General features: G+C 34.9%; 1 protein-coding gene across 8 annotated transcripts; it reads left to right on the top strand.

The window, feature by feature from the left end:
* The first annotated feature begins 511 nt into the window (after nt 1–511).
* On the top strand, nt 512–13,573 carry LOC110714487. 8 transcript variants are annotated; one of them, XM_021893005.1, is made up of 14 exons: nt 512–718; nt 830–922; nt 3,157–3,684; nt 5,466–5,791; nt 5,898–5,990; nt 6,078–6,165; nt 7,094–7,187; nt 8,789–8,886; nt 9,556–9,625; nt 11,033–11,136; nt 11,245–11,361; nt 12,123–12,199; nt 12,576–12,620; nt 12,712–13,573. In XM_021893005.1, the coding sequence occupies exons 3-14, from the start codon at nt 3,343–3,345 to the stop codon at nt 13,229–13,231; spliced, it is 1,974 nt and encodes a 657-aa protein (XP_021748697.1). In that variant the 5' UTR covers nt 512–718; nt 830–922; nt 3,157–3,342; the 3' UTR covers nt 13,232–13,573. The 8 variants fall into 8 exon arrangements, with proteins under 8 accessions (XP_021748697.1, XP_021748699.1, XP_021748700.1 ...); XM_021893007.1 differs by having other exon boundaries at nt 816–922; XM_021893008.1 differs by lacking the exons at nt 512–718; nt 830–922 and adding an exon at nt 2,040–2,141.
* Nucleotides 13,574–14,288: the final 715 nt, after the last annotated feature.

Below are 14,288 nucleotides of genomic sequence, written 5' to 3'. Positions count from 1 at the left end.
TAATGATTAATATTTCATTATTGGACACAAATTAAACTTATCACATCTACATCTACTTGTTTAAAATCATGTTTTATATCCTGCAAAAGGGGGTCCAAATATTGACTAATACTTGCTTCTAGGGCCTAGGATGATAGAGATTTCTCCAGAAATTTTATACTTTGCCAATTTGTCATACTTGACTTGGTCAGTTGGTCTTGTTTCAAAGTTGAGGTAATCGCAACAACTTGAATGAATTATGGATATGAATCAGAGTCACATCATAATGATTTATAGTTTTTGTATAAACAATTATCAAACCTGAGAAGTAGGGTATACTCACATGCAAATATGTAACCATTGACTTTGCAAGCATGTAAAACTGTACTAAATGCTTTGGAGTTTCGACCACCATGATAAATCAATCATCGAATGATACTCATTTCTAAGAGTTTGCACCATTCTTTCTCTAAATTTACTACTCATATTATGTTTTAATTTGACTCAACTCTATGATTTTCAGACACACCGCCTGAATACATCACATAGTCATTTATTCCAAGTATAATTAAAGTGTGTATATGCCCTTACAAACATATGACCGGTGATACAACTGCGCATCTTAAGGATTGTTGCAATCAATTTCTCTTCACGAGATTAAACTGTTTAACTACTACGGAGTATCTCATTTTCTCCACACGGGATTGAACTATTTCTCTATGCAGTAGTCATACATCTTGTAAGGACCACTAACACATTGCTAGTCCAATACAAACTCTTCGAAATTGCAGGACAAATATTCCAGATCAGATCATTGAATACTAATTGGACATTAGCTCTTTGTGTGTAGTTGGAAATTGCTTGTTAGAGGCATGGTACTTACTTACTCTAGCAAGTGGAGCATGTAGTGTGAGCCATCAAAATCTTCACGTACTACATGAAGGTATATCCAAATCTTAATGTCTTTATTACTATGGAGTACTTGTATTAAGATCATGAAAATATATATTATTGGCCCTTTGAAAAGTCTTATTCGAAGTACTTGATTACCTGTATAGATTTATATTATGGGACCTACGTATGAATCAGCAATTTGACCATTGAAATTCCATCATTAAGAAACCGCTTAGTACTTAATATATTTGTCTTTAAGGATTTGTATGCAATTTTGTGTTATGACAAAAATTTATGCGGTTTGATTGTTTGCATTGCTTGTTCATGGGGTTGGACTTTAGTCTAACTTGGAGAGTACTTCATGCTTACTGATTGAATGAAGTCTTCATATATAGATATTTGGGTGACTCAAACTCCCTTATTTTATATGGGGGTAATAAATGGAATGGCGCAATAACATACAAATATACAATGATCGATGTAAGTAATGGAACATTATATATAATTAAGTGTTGAATGAAATGATGAGAAATGGTAGAGTTATAGTCATACTAAAAAAAGAGTAAGAGGTTAATTGTTGTTATTAAAGATATAATTATAAAGGTTTTAGGAACATATTGAGAGTAGTTTAATTGATAAAATTATAAATGAATATGGAAGTATGGACTAAGGTCTAATGTAATGTGAATTAGGGTCTGCTCTCATACGATTATTTTTAGTTCACTTTACTTCAGTCAATGAGAACAAACCCTTAGTTCATAGATTGATATGAACCGAACTTTTGTAAGTAACCTTTGGATTGATATGATTTAATAGAAGATTCCAAAGTGTATTGACTTGAGCTTCTTGATTAGGCTATGAATTTCAATTTGAACTAACCTACCTATTTACATGGTAACGATGAGAGGTCTATGTAGAACTAGATAGTTACTTAGCATTAGTCTATTCAACTAACATTATTTATTAGCAAGGCTAAAAGAAAAAAAAAAACGAAATTCACATACTTTATTGACTATTGCATCTAAAATATGACAAAGATTAAAAACAGACAAGAAAATGACATTACCCATAGATTAGGGTTGAATAATTTCTAACTTGTTCATTCGTGAGAAAAAAAACCCACAATAAATCAATCAATATGTAAAGTCCATATCCATCATTTCATAAATAAATTGTTTCACATGTTCTATTATTCAAACATTCATACAAGTTGAACAATTCCCAACTTGTCCACTTGTGAGAAAAGAAAAGCTACAATAAACCAATATGTAAATTCCATATCCTTTCTTTTAGAAATAAATTGTTTCACATTTTCTATTGTTCAAACATTCATACAGACATTTAAACTTATACTTCTCCCTCTTAAAATTACGATTCTTCCATATCTCGAAGTATTTGGATCATAGCAAAGTGCAATATTGCATCTAGTGTACAACTCTACACTTTACTATGATCCAAATAAGTCGAAGGTTCTGCTAGGGATTACTACAATCAAAAGAGGTTAAGAGGGGGTTAATTGGTTAAACGACACGATCCAAGAAGTGCGAGTAGGAAAAGGAAGAAAAGCTTAACCATAGTTTCACGAAAAAGTGATGAATATACAGTGGAATTGCTCAAATTTTTGGGTTTGCTGTTTGACTCTCTCTCTCACCCCTTCTCTCAGTCTCTCTCTCCTTCCTTCCTTTGCTTGCTTTGCTTTGCTTTTTGTTTAGGCACCAGAATTTCTAGATAGAGAAAGTTTTTAGAGAGAGAATCAGAAAAGTGCGCCTCCTTGCAGACCGTGTGACCTGGGCTTGGGGGCCGTGTTAATCTCCATTTTCATTGTAATAATTTTCTTCTTAATCAAAGTTTTCATCTTTATGTTCTTACTGTTCGTACTACTCTCTTTACAATCATTGTCTTCATCATCATCCATTGCACCCCCATCAATTTCTTCGCCGTTTCTTTTACTCACTATCTTTCTTGGAATATCAAAATTTTAGAATTTCTTGGCGTTCTCACTCAGATCCACACTCTCTACTTTTCTGGGTATCTTTCCTTTCTCCCTTTCCGTATGTTATTAATATCAATTTACTGCCTTTTTTTTGGGGGGGTTGAATTTTTAGTTTAGTTTAGCTCCCTTTTCCTGCTTGCTGAAATGGGGTTTAAGGTTTTATTAGTTTATGAACTATAGTGTGCTTAATTAGTTCGGTTTCTATGCTTTTTTATTTTCTAATTTGGGGTTTTGATCGGGTAAAAATGGTATTTTAATTAAATGGGTATTGTTCGTTTTATGATTTGCAGCTTTGGACAACTGGATTTTTGTGGGTGAATCATTATTGAGAGTATTGTGGTAGATCAGTGTTGTGGGTTCAAGTTTTTGCTGCTGAAATTGGTGTTATAATCTTGATTGTGGTGAAATTTGGTGGAGGTTTTATGCAAAGGGATGTATAGAAATTAGAGTGTAGTTTTTAGTTTTATGTGAATAAAATGGGTGGAATATGCTCGAAGAAGGCTACCGTTGATAATGTTCCGAGTAGTGGTTATTCGCAAAATGGTGGTAGCAACTACGGTGCTGGATTGGTTTTGGACTCTCATGCATTGCCTGGTAAAGATAACAGTGTATCAATGCCTCCTAATGGCGAGGAAAATGTTGATAAGCATACACGGGAAGACTTTTCGTTTCCACAGATGGATGCTAATGCTAATGGGATCAATGAGAACTCTAATGGGACGTATACGGATGCAAATGATGATGGAATTCCGCGGTTTTCTAGGGTTTTATCACATAAGTCTAGGTCAACCAAGTCCAAACAGGTTGCTGTTGCAAAGGTGAATTCCTATCATGTGTTATAATAGCATGTTTTGAAGGTTATTATGCTGTTTTTTTTCCTGCTAATGTATGAGTAACATTGATGCATCCACTCATATATCATAATTATTCCACCTTGAGTTTATCTGTACAATATAGTATATTTCATCACTCATCTTCATCTCAATTTATAAACTTGCTTCAATGTAAGAGAACATTGTAGCAGAGAAACTCTGGTAGGTACAGACATATTTGGAAGACTGCTTCAGCACAATAACATTCATTTTGTTAAATAGGAAAGCAGTAGGAAGATAGAGTTTGCTCCTTGTGGAAATTGCTATTTTTTTTATCTTAATTTTTTTTTTTTTTAAATGTTTGTTCATTGGTATTATGGCATGATTTTAAATTTTTTAATCAATTGCTCTACTGTCCCTTATGCCTGCCTACTCTCCTTCAATGATGTTTACCTAACTATGATGTGGAACATAAAATTTAGTGCAACAAACTTGGATGGAGGGAGCTAGGAATGTTATGAAGAAGTTGGCCTTATAGGAGAGCATATAGCACTTGATAGAAGGGGAGGGTCTTGGTTGACGACTACATGATATATTTTGGCTGTGCTCTTTTCACCTGAAGAGCAAGGTTGTAGTGTACTAAAGTTAGGGCAATAAGGATGTGCTCTTTTCAGCTGAAACCCACTACTTGTCTGAATTGAACTAATAGATCTGACATGACCTTGTTATCTGGAAATTGTTCTCAATTTGTGAGTTGAACTTTCGGTTTCTTATCTGAACTTTTTAGCTTTTATATGTACATAATATACTTTAAAGATATCCATTTGACGTCATTATAACATAGCCTATAAACACCTGCTGAAGGCTGCACCGCTGCATTCATCTTTCATACCACTCCAGATATGAGATTTGCACGTCTGTTACATATATCGATCACTATTGTAAATATCTAGTTTATGTTCTTGAACTATCTTGAATGATGGAGGAAACATTACAGTTATCTTGAATTTCTGATAAAGAGTATTTGACTAAATGTACAGGGCAAATTCTTATTAAAATGCTATCACGTGTTTATATAATGTTTGTACTTTTCCTGTGTTTACGAGTAATTTGAAGTCTTTGTGAGGATTGTCACCATCCATCTACCTAATTTGTGAGACCAAGTGTGTAACCTTTGTTTACCTTTACTATTTAATATTTAATTTATATGCATGTTTTCAGGAATTGCTTACTTGACAATTGAAAATTAAATCTGAAAGCTACGGGCTCAAGACCTCCATTTAGGGAAATAATCACATGGAAGCTAGCTTGCAAATGTACAGGGCAAATTCTTATTAAAATCCTTGGTGTTTAATGGTTTGGTGCCCTTGCATGTAGCCTGCAAATTTGACTTCTGAATTTAGATTAGATTTATAAATTCTTGAGTGAAAATAATCTTGTTTACAACTCAAACTGGCTTTAAGTAGATTGATAGATGGCTATAATGAAGGGTACACTTGGAAGAGTTTTGGGTGCACCCCTGAATCCTTATATGTTTCTGTGGTCATTTTGGAGAAAAGGATACTGTTTTTGTTTAAAAGATTTTGATTTTTTTCCTTAGTCTTGTATGTTTGACTTCTATCTGACATGATGGCGTTACACATCTTTGCATCAATTATATATGGCTTGAATCCCGTGCTCCAGAAATTCTGTTTAGAACTTAAGGGTAATCAAAAGTCAAGGTCTAGGGAATAGCTGCTGAGTGTTTTGTTGTTGAGGTAATAAAGAAATATCTTTTTGGTGAACAGGTGTCTGAGGTGAGCTCCCGTTTAGGTAAAGCTGGCTCTGCTGGGTTTGGTAAAGCTGTAGAAGTTTTAGACACACTTGGTAGTAGCATGACAAGCTTGCATCTCAGTGGTGGTTTTGTCTCAAGTGTGACGACCAAAGGGAATAAGATTTCCATATTGTCGTTTGAAGTCGCCAACACAATTGTGAAGGGTGCAAATCTTATGCAGTCGCTTTCCAAGGAAAGCATTAAACACCTTAAGGAAGTGGTACTTCGCTCCGAAGGCGTGCAATGCTTAATATCCAAAGATTTTGATGAACTCCAAAGGATTGCTGCAGCTGACAAGAGGTATTTTAAGAACAGCTAGTTGTTTCTGATGCAATCAACTTCGTTTCTTGAACCTGCTCTTTGTATATGCTTTTGCATGACACTAGTGTACCGATGTATTTCTTAGGGAAGAACTGAAAGTATTTTCTGGGGAGGTCATTCGCTTTGGAAATCGCTGTAAAGACCCTCAATATCACAATTTGGATCGTTATTTTGAGAAGTAATGCTATTTTGACTGCTTTTATTTTTGTGATCTATATAATTATCTGACATGCAAGATAATTATGTACCTTTCTGTTCATCTCAGATTGGCTTCTGAACTCACTCCTCAAAAACTGAAAGAAGAAGCTGAGACAATAATGCAAACTCTGATGACATTGGTTCAGAATACTGCCGTGAGTGATCTTTAATTTTAGATCTGATTGCTTTATTATGGCATTGACCATTGGTCTTTTCAATTTTTATGCTAGCCTATTGTATGTCATGTCCTTTTCTCCTTGCTAACAAGTTTTCTCTTTACTCTTTACTTTACACCATCTTAAGTTATTCTAATATCTCCCTAGGATAAGAAAAAACTTGCTTTTCTCAAGCTCAAAACCTAATGGAAAGTTGAAGGATCATCCTGTACCTATTTTTGAGCTTGCAGCTTGCTAAGAAGGAAAAGGAGGGTTGTCCTTGGATGTGGGACATTTTTATCACTTTGTGGACGTTTAGATCTTTATTTGCCTTGTGCTGATCTTCTTGTATAGGCAATTGCTAATGAACAGTTCTGCAATCAACAAATTCTTATTGCAACTATATGCTTACAGGTCTATAATATCCTGTTGATTTCTGTCAAAAAGAGATTTTTTAAATCACAAAATATCGTCATTATTAAGCATAATCTGCTGTTAGCTCTCATTATATGGCCCTATGATATGTTGATGGTGCAAAGTAAAGTCATGAAGTATCAGTCTAATTGGAATTTGAATTATTATTTAGTATGTCCTGATGTTAAATATTGTGTTCTTTCTTATGTAAATGCTTGAAGTGGCTTACTTTGTTGTTAAATAAGTGATTAAGTAAAGTCATGAAGTGTGTCTACTGTCTTATGTAAATGCTTGAAGTGGCTTACTTTGTTGTTAAATAAGTGATTATCTTATACTACGGATATCCTGAGCTCTACTCGCTTTCTGTTTTTATCATAGTTTCTACTCACCTTTAATTTATGTAGTCTTTTTTCATCTCCTATCCCACCATGTGAAACCCTGTTAAATCTAATAATACCCTATGAAAAAAAGCTCTTAGTTATTACTTTTACAATCTATCTTAAACTTGATGCAGGAGTTGTATCATGAGTCACATGCTTTGGATAGATTTGAACAAGATTATCGGCGGAAACTACAAGAGGAAGATAACCCCAGCACAGCTCAAAGAGGTATTATCAATTAGTTTGTTTGATTTCATGAATTTAACCTTTTTCCAATTGTGGATGTTTGTACACTTTTAGTATTTTTTTTTTACGTGGTATGTTAATCATGTGCAATGCTGTTCTCCTAGTAGAACTTAGAAGATGCTGTGCAAGATGATTTTTTGGATTGTTACGAATATTGTTAGATTGCATTTCAACAGCTGTTAATTGTTTTATGACCTATATGCCTCCTATGTTTTCCCCTGCTGGCTTCCTGTAAGCATTGGGAAAAAAATAATACCAGACCTACATCTTGACCCGGGGGGGGGGGGGGGCTGTAAGAACTGGTCTGTTTATGTTCACTGGATGATGATACAAGTTGAGAATTGAGATATCATTTGCATTCCTTGCTAGCTTGAAACCTCCATGCTATCTGGACCTGAAAAATCCCTGGTTCTAGTCTGTCCATCAAGATCTATTACAACTGAGAAACTTATCAGATTTTCCCATCAAAATCATGTCTGATTTATCAGGTCTATCACATCTATAGATTAAACATCTAAACCCAGGTGGATCTACCACTTGGAGGCAAGAAGTAAAAACTAAAAAGCTGTGTCATATACGCATGGGATGGGCCATGGCTAGCTGAACACCATGGGCATGCCCAGCATTCCGGCCAATTGTCTTCTTTAGTGACGACGACTATTTCCGAATCTTCTCTCCTCTTACATGCACCTGACCATTTTAATGCTGATTTTATTATTATTGTTATTCATCTCTAGTGAAGCAAATGGATTTGCATGAGAATTAGGTATTTGATCGTAAAGTGATGGAGGAAGATTTTTGTGGATGACTATACGGAATAATCACTTTTGGTTGATGTAGCCGACCATGCTTATGAGATTAAGGCTTTGATTGATTATTTTTATATTCCTCTACCCTATATAACATGGAAACAACATACTTTTTTTTTTTAAGAAAATAAAAATTTTGGATGTCCTTTCCTTTCTTTTGTAGTCTGTTGGTTTTAATATTTTCTTACAATAACAACAAAACCTTAGTCCCAAAAGGTTTTAATATTTGCTTAATGGTCTAAAAATTAGATACTACTCCCTCCATAGTCCATCCCCTAATAAAAGTCCCTTTGGTGAATAAAATAATAAGATAGTCGAGTTTGGTTGATTAAGTGTGACTAAAAAAGGAAGATGGTGGGGTTAAGTTGATTGAATGATTTGATTAAGTAAATAGATAAAAGTAAAATGAGAATTATATTTGGAGATGGAGGGAATATGTATGGTCCTACCCCCTTACGCATATCTAATGTTGGGTGGTGTCCCTGTATCTTATGATTTTAAAATTACTGTATCAGATACTGGGATCTATTCCTGTATTTGATACTGATGCTTGAGTCCTGGATATTGCATATTATTTGTTTTGATATATCATTTCGATGCTTATTGATGTGCCTTATCCTTCTCAATATGTTGCCTTCTTTTTGCCTGTTACCACTGTCATATCTGGATATTTTGTATGATGCATGTGATCTGAAAGTAGTTCAGTATTAATTTTCTTGTCTACTGTAAGGCTCAGTGTCCATGAAAGTCATTTGCGGTGTTGATTTCTTGCAGGAGACAGCCTGGCAATTTTAAGGGCAGAGTTGAAGAGCCAAAGAAAGCACGTCAGAAGTTTGAAAAAGAAATCGCTTTGGTCTAGGATTCTGGAAGATGTAAGCAGTTAGAGCTTATGATTTATACAACATAATGCTTTCTTGATGCATGTGTCCTGGGTTTAATGCCTTCAACTTGCAAGTGTCACCTTGGTCTCTGGATCCCTCTTAGTAAAGCTATATTACACTGAAGTTTTGTTGATCAAGCAAGTATTTATTTTATAGGGGTTTAGTTGTGTTCAAATCATGTTCTTGTGTTTTGTATGAGGTGTTTGAAGTAAATTTAAGGGTTGGGCATTAGTAGCTTGAATGAGGATTTGATTCATTCCATCATTAAGGGTGGAGGAAATAAGTGAAGGTGTTTTTTTTTTTTTTTTTTTTCTGTGTGAGCACGTGTGAACATTGTCTTTCTCTGTTATTTTCACTCCTATGTGATTTGTGAGCTGTATGAAAATACGTACAAAGATGACAAATTTGATATTACAGTATTATGTTTGTTACTTATACTGTTTATTCCTTTTTTGGGGGGTTTCAGTTTCAGGTTCTTGTAGTTTAGTTTTATTATAAGTTGCTTCTCTGATACATTATGATTTGCATAAATGCATTAAAAGAATGAAAGCATCCAATTACTCACCTTCCCCTACTCTCCTCCCAAAGAAATGGAAGAACAGAAAAATGTAACTTGTGCTGCTCGCTCGTCTGATTGAGTTTGTCTCTTGATTTGTGTAGGTGATGGAGAAGCTTGTGGACATAGTTCACTTTTTACATTTGGAAATTCATGAAGCCTTTGGAAGTGCTGGTATGTATTGGTAATTTTAAAGCTCATTCAGATGTCGTTTACATTCCTGCCTGGACACTTAATACGAATAAAGTGGATTGATCAGCAATTGATCCTCAATCCCTGGTTGGGAATCCAAATTCTAAACTGTGCACTTTGTTACCTTGTTAAAAGACTTTCATACTCTGGTCTTATCTTCGCCAAGCCTGATAAAGTGATTGTGCTGCGGGAAACCAATGCAAGAAAGATTAATAGAACATGGTAGATTTATGGAGCAGAAGTTACTTAGAGTCAATCACAAAGTCTCCTAAATTGCATTTTATCCTCAGTCAGGTCATTCGTACTGAAGGCCCCCCCCCACAGTTTTTGCTTTTTAGGCAAATAGAGAATGGATGGATTTAAAATTTTAGTTATGAGGTGGATTCAAGATCCTTTGTGTGTAGCACCTGTTTTGTGCATAAGGGCAGATCTGGTCGTTTTTAATTGGGGTGGCAATTGAAAGTAAAGAACAACAAAGGAGTGCAATTTTTGTATTGGTTTGAAACTTAGAATGGGATCAAATTATCAAAGATAATCAAGTTAAAAACATACATTCATTCTTAACTGTAATCAATCAGCCATGACAAATAATACTGAAATCATAAAGCCCCATCTTGAAATCTGAAAAAAAAAAACAAAAAAAAAAAAAAAACCTATTTTCTTCTCTCTTTGTTTTTAAATTAGGAGAGGGGGGGGGGGGGGGGGGGAGGGGACGGGGAGGGAAAGAGAAGAAAGATTATGTTCACTTTTATCGTTGTCATTTTGTTCTAATTGTGAAAAATTAATACAAACATAAACACTAGTTACACAACACTTTTGTAAATTTGGACTGACGATCTTCACTTAAAAACCTCAAATTACTACTTCTGTGGATGTCAGCAGCACTATTACTCCCTTCAATCAACTGCCTATTTCATTCTATATTATATGCCATTTTATATATCGATGCACTATTATTTGTTTGTTTAAAATGCCAATGTACTAATACTTGTTAGTTTTAAATGCCAATGCAATAACTAATACTTGTTATAAGCCTATGCAAAATCTTAGGCGACAATTTAAACTAGGTTATTATAAAAAAATTTATTATAATGACAATGGATTGTTAACGCGACCATGTATGTTAACATAAGTTTTCATAAACTTTGAGTCAATATTAGCTTTTAATTTGTCTAGGGACTAGAGCATTGTCGTTTTTTGGATTTCTTTTTCCTTCCTAGGTTTGGGTCTTGCATTGCAACTTCAGTAGTACAGCTAGTTCATTTTGTATTTAGTGAGATTTGCTTACGAGGTCACTTTTTTTACAGATTAATTAATCTATATTTGTCAAAAAAGTACATGGGTTTATTAGTAAATGCTGATCTATTGAGCTTCAATGTAATCTTGCAGATGGAGATAAGTCAGTTAGGACATCTTCAAACAATCATCAAAAGTTGGGGTCAGCTGGCCTGGCCTTGCATTATGCAAATATTATTACACAAATAGATACTCTTGTGAGTCCCCCCCCCCCCCTCCCCCCCTCTCTTAACTGGTTGCTCCTCAAGTCTTAAGTATATATTCATAGATCATTTCAAGTTTTCTAACATTATCTTCATAAACAGTTCTCTCGCTCAAACTCTGTACCGCCGAACACAAGGGACGCTTTATACCAGGGATTGCCGCCTAGCATTAAATCAGCTTTAAGATCAAAGTTGCAAGCATTTCAGCTCAAGGAAGAGGTACTGTGCTTTGTTAGAGGACAGTTGTATTACACTCTTAATTCCCTTTCCCTGTATGTTTTTAACTACCCTACTGTGGTGCAACTAATCTACCTGTGCAGATGCATAATTTTTTACAGCAAAAAGGAAATTATTGGGTGTTCGTCTACTACCCTGCTCCACGACATTCTTCTGTCTTCATTTTCTAGAAAATCCACACCCAATATAGTTTACTTTCTCCAAGAACAATTAAAATTGATAAACTGTTGAAGGCCTTCATTTTGTACAATGTGTTGAAGGCTGGTGAACCTACAAGCTTTTACCAAAATACAAAGTAAATATTTTCTGTAAAAAATTATTCTGGTGGAAAATCTTCAATTCTTCAACACAGAGAATTGTTATGGTAATGAAAGAGTTTATTATGGATGTACTCTTTGTTGGGATATCAAGATTTTGTGCACTAGAAACACTACCCAAAGCTCATTTTCCACTTTTTAGAGCATAATTTCCTTTGATAATTTTGTTCAAAAAGCATGAACCGAGCAGATGATAAGCAGCCACAATCTTGTTTAGTTCATTTTTCACTTTTTAGAGCATAATTTCCTTCGATATGAGAAGTTGATCAATTGCCACCCATATGGACTAGGATACAACTATAGCAGCTTACTTATGTTGTCATTTGCGCAATTGGTTCTACAACCTTGAAAGTCAGTACAGCTGAATATTGGTCTAGTTATTCTTTGCTTGATTTTATGTTGTTTAATATTTTCTATCTCTTGCAGCTTACAGTCCAACAAATTAAAGCCGAAATGGAGAAGACGCTGCATTGGCTTGTTCCTATTGCTACAAACACAACTAAGTGAGCCCTTCATATCTGCATTACTCCCCTAGCCTCCCCACCTTTCGTCGTTAAAAAAAAAAAAAAAAAAAAAAAAGTAAAATCACGGTGATTCTGCTGTAGTTTCAAGGATTAAAAATAATTTATATTTTATTTATCTATATATATATTGTTTTAAAAAAAAATATGTGTTTAAACTGTTGGTTATTTTAGCGTGAAAAATAATAAATTGATTTTGAAGTACAAATAAATCACCTAATAATACTAATTGTTTCTAACCAATAAAATTATTTTCAAGAAGACTTGTGACATCTAATTTACAAGTCCTGACTTGTGACATCTAATTTACTAGTCCTAATATAATCCTAACTTTGTTTTCCGCAATATGAATTTGTAGAGCACATCATGGATTTGGTTGGGTTGGTGAATGGGCAAACACCGGGTAAGTCGAATATTGAGACTCCTGTTTCTTATTCTTGGATATCTCCAATAAAATAAAAATACAGTTGTCTAAACTCTTTTAAGTTTCTCAGTTCGGAGGTCAATCGAAAACCAGCAGGCCAAAATGACTTGCTCAGAATTGAGACACTATATCACGCAAATAAAGATAAAACCGAGGCTTACATCCTAGACCTAGTGGTGTGGCTTCACCATCTCATCAGCCAATCTAGGTCTGCTTCAAATGGTGGCACACGATCTCCTATCAAATCTCCGATGAGGTCCCCCAACCAAATGACCCTGCAGTTGTCTCCCCAAAAGACTAACTGTCCATCTCCTACACTCTCTATTGAAGACCAGCAAATGCTATGTGATGTGACTAGAAGGAAACTTACTCCAGGTATTAGTAAGAGCCAGGAGTTTGACACTGCTAGAATTCGCTTGAGTAAGCATCAAAGGTTGAGCAAGAGTAATAGCCATTCCCCCACAAGAGAAACTAAAAGAGAAATTTACTCCACAAGACGACCATCATCTGTACCAATTATTGATTTTGATATTGACCGGATGAAAGCGTTGGATGTTATTGACCGGGTGGATACTTTAAGGAGTTTGTAATTATGCCCTATATAAACAAGGTGAGATACTCAGGAGTCGTGGAGGGTAGTATGCTTGTGATTTTTGAAAATGATGGCACGCCTTCAGACTACACTGGGAAAGCTGGTACTAAGCAATTGGATCCCAATCAAACGTGTAATTGAAAATCAGAACCAGATTCGAGGGAGAGGAGGGGAAGGATGTATTGTATGCTTCAGAGGTTTTCAGATTTCTGCAGAGGTTAAGGCAGCATGTTTTTTTGTCAGTTCAAGTTGATGTACAGAATACTTTGATCACACCAGAATAATTGAAAAAAATATATATTGGTTCATTATATTCCTTTTTGCATCTTTCTGAAACAAACTATTCCCAATAATATTGAGCATCACATCCCAGTACAGGTTACAGATACAAATCCTTTCTAGTTGATACCCTATTACAGTCTTATCTAAGGATGCAGACATTCTCTCCCTATCTTCGGATTCTTGTTCTTGGATAGACATACACAATAGCCATGTTTTAAGGCCTAATCAGTGATCAAACCAGTTCCGAACTCATTGTCCTAACCTCTTATAATTAACGATTCACAACAATCATATTACAGGTTCCCCGCGACTCACATATTGATGCTCTTCAGTCTTTAAACAAACTTTACGAGGAAAGCGAATCGTACAACGCAATCTACACAATGAATATTGTCCATCCAAGTAGTAGTGAAAACGAAAATGGGCGGACCAATACTATGTTGAAACAAATGCTAAATGCTAAAAGCCTAACTAGAGGAGAAATTGATGGCAAACAAAGGCATGTTCAACTGTTTCAGGAGTATTGTTAATGGGAAAGTCATATCATAAAATAAAAGTGGTTTTCACGAATTTAGCCATCAATTACATAAGCATCACACCAACGATTTGGTGGGCCTTTTTTCTAGAAACAAATTTTTTCCATGTTTAGTGTTAATCTGTCCCCAGTCTTCAACTACCAAAACTGGAACTGCCATTTTCACATTTATATTTTTTTAAACCATATTATATAAATTTTTTATTTTTAATCTTGTGACCACTAAATTTGGTAAGAA

This window comes from Chenopodium quinoa, unplaced genomic scaffold, assembly GCF_001683475.1.
Source record: "Chenopodium quinoa cultivar QQ74 unplaced genomic scaffold, ASM168347v1, whole genome shotgun sequence".
NCBI lineage: Eukaryota > Viridiplantae > Streptophyta > Magnoliopsida > Caryophyllales > Amaranthaceae > Chenopodium > Chenopodium quinoa.
This window is presented reverse-complemented; position numbering and strand designations above follow the sequence as displayed.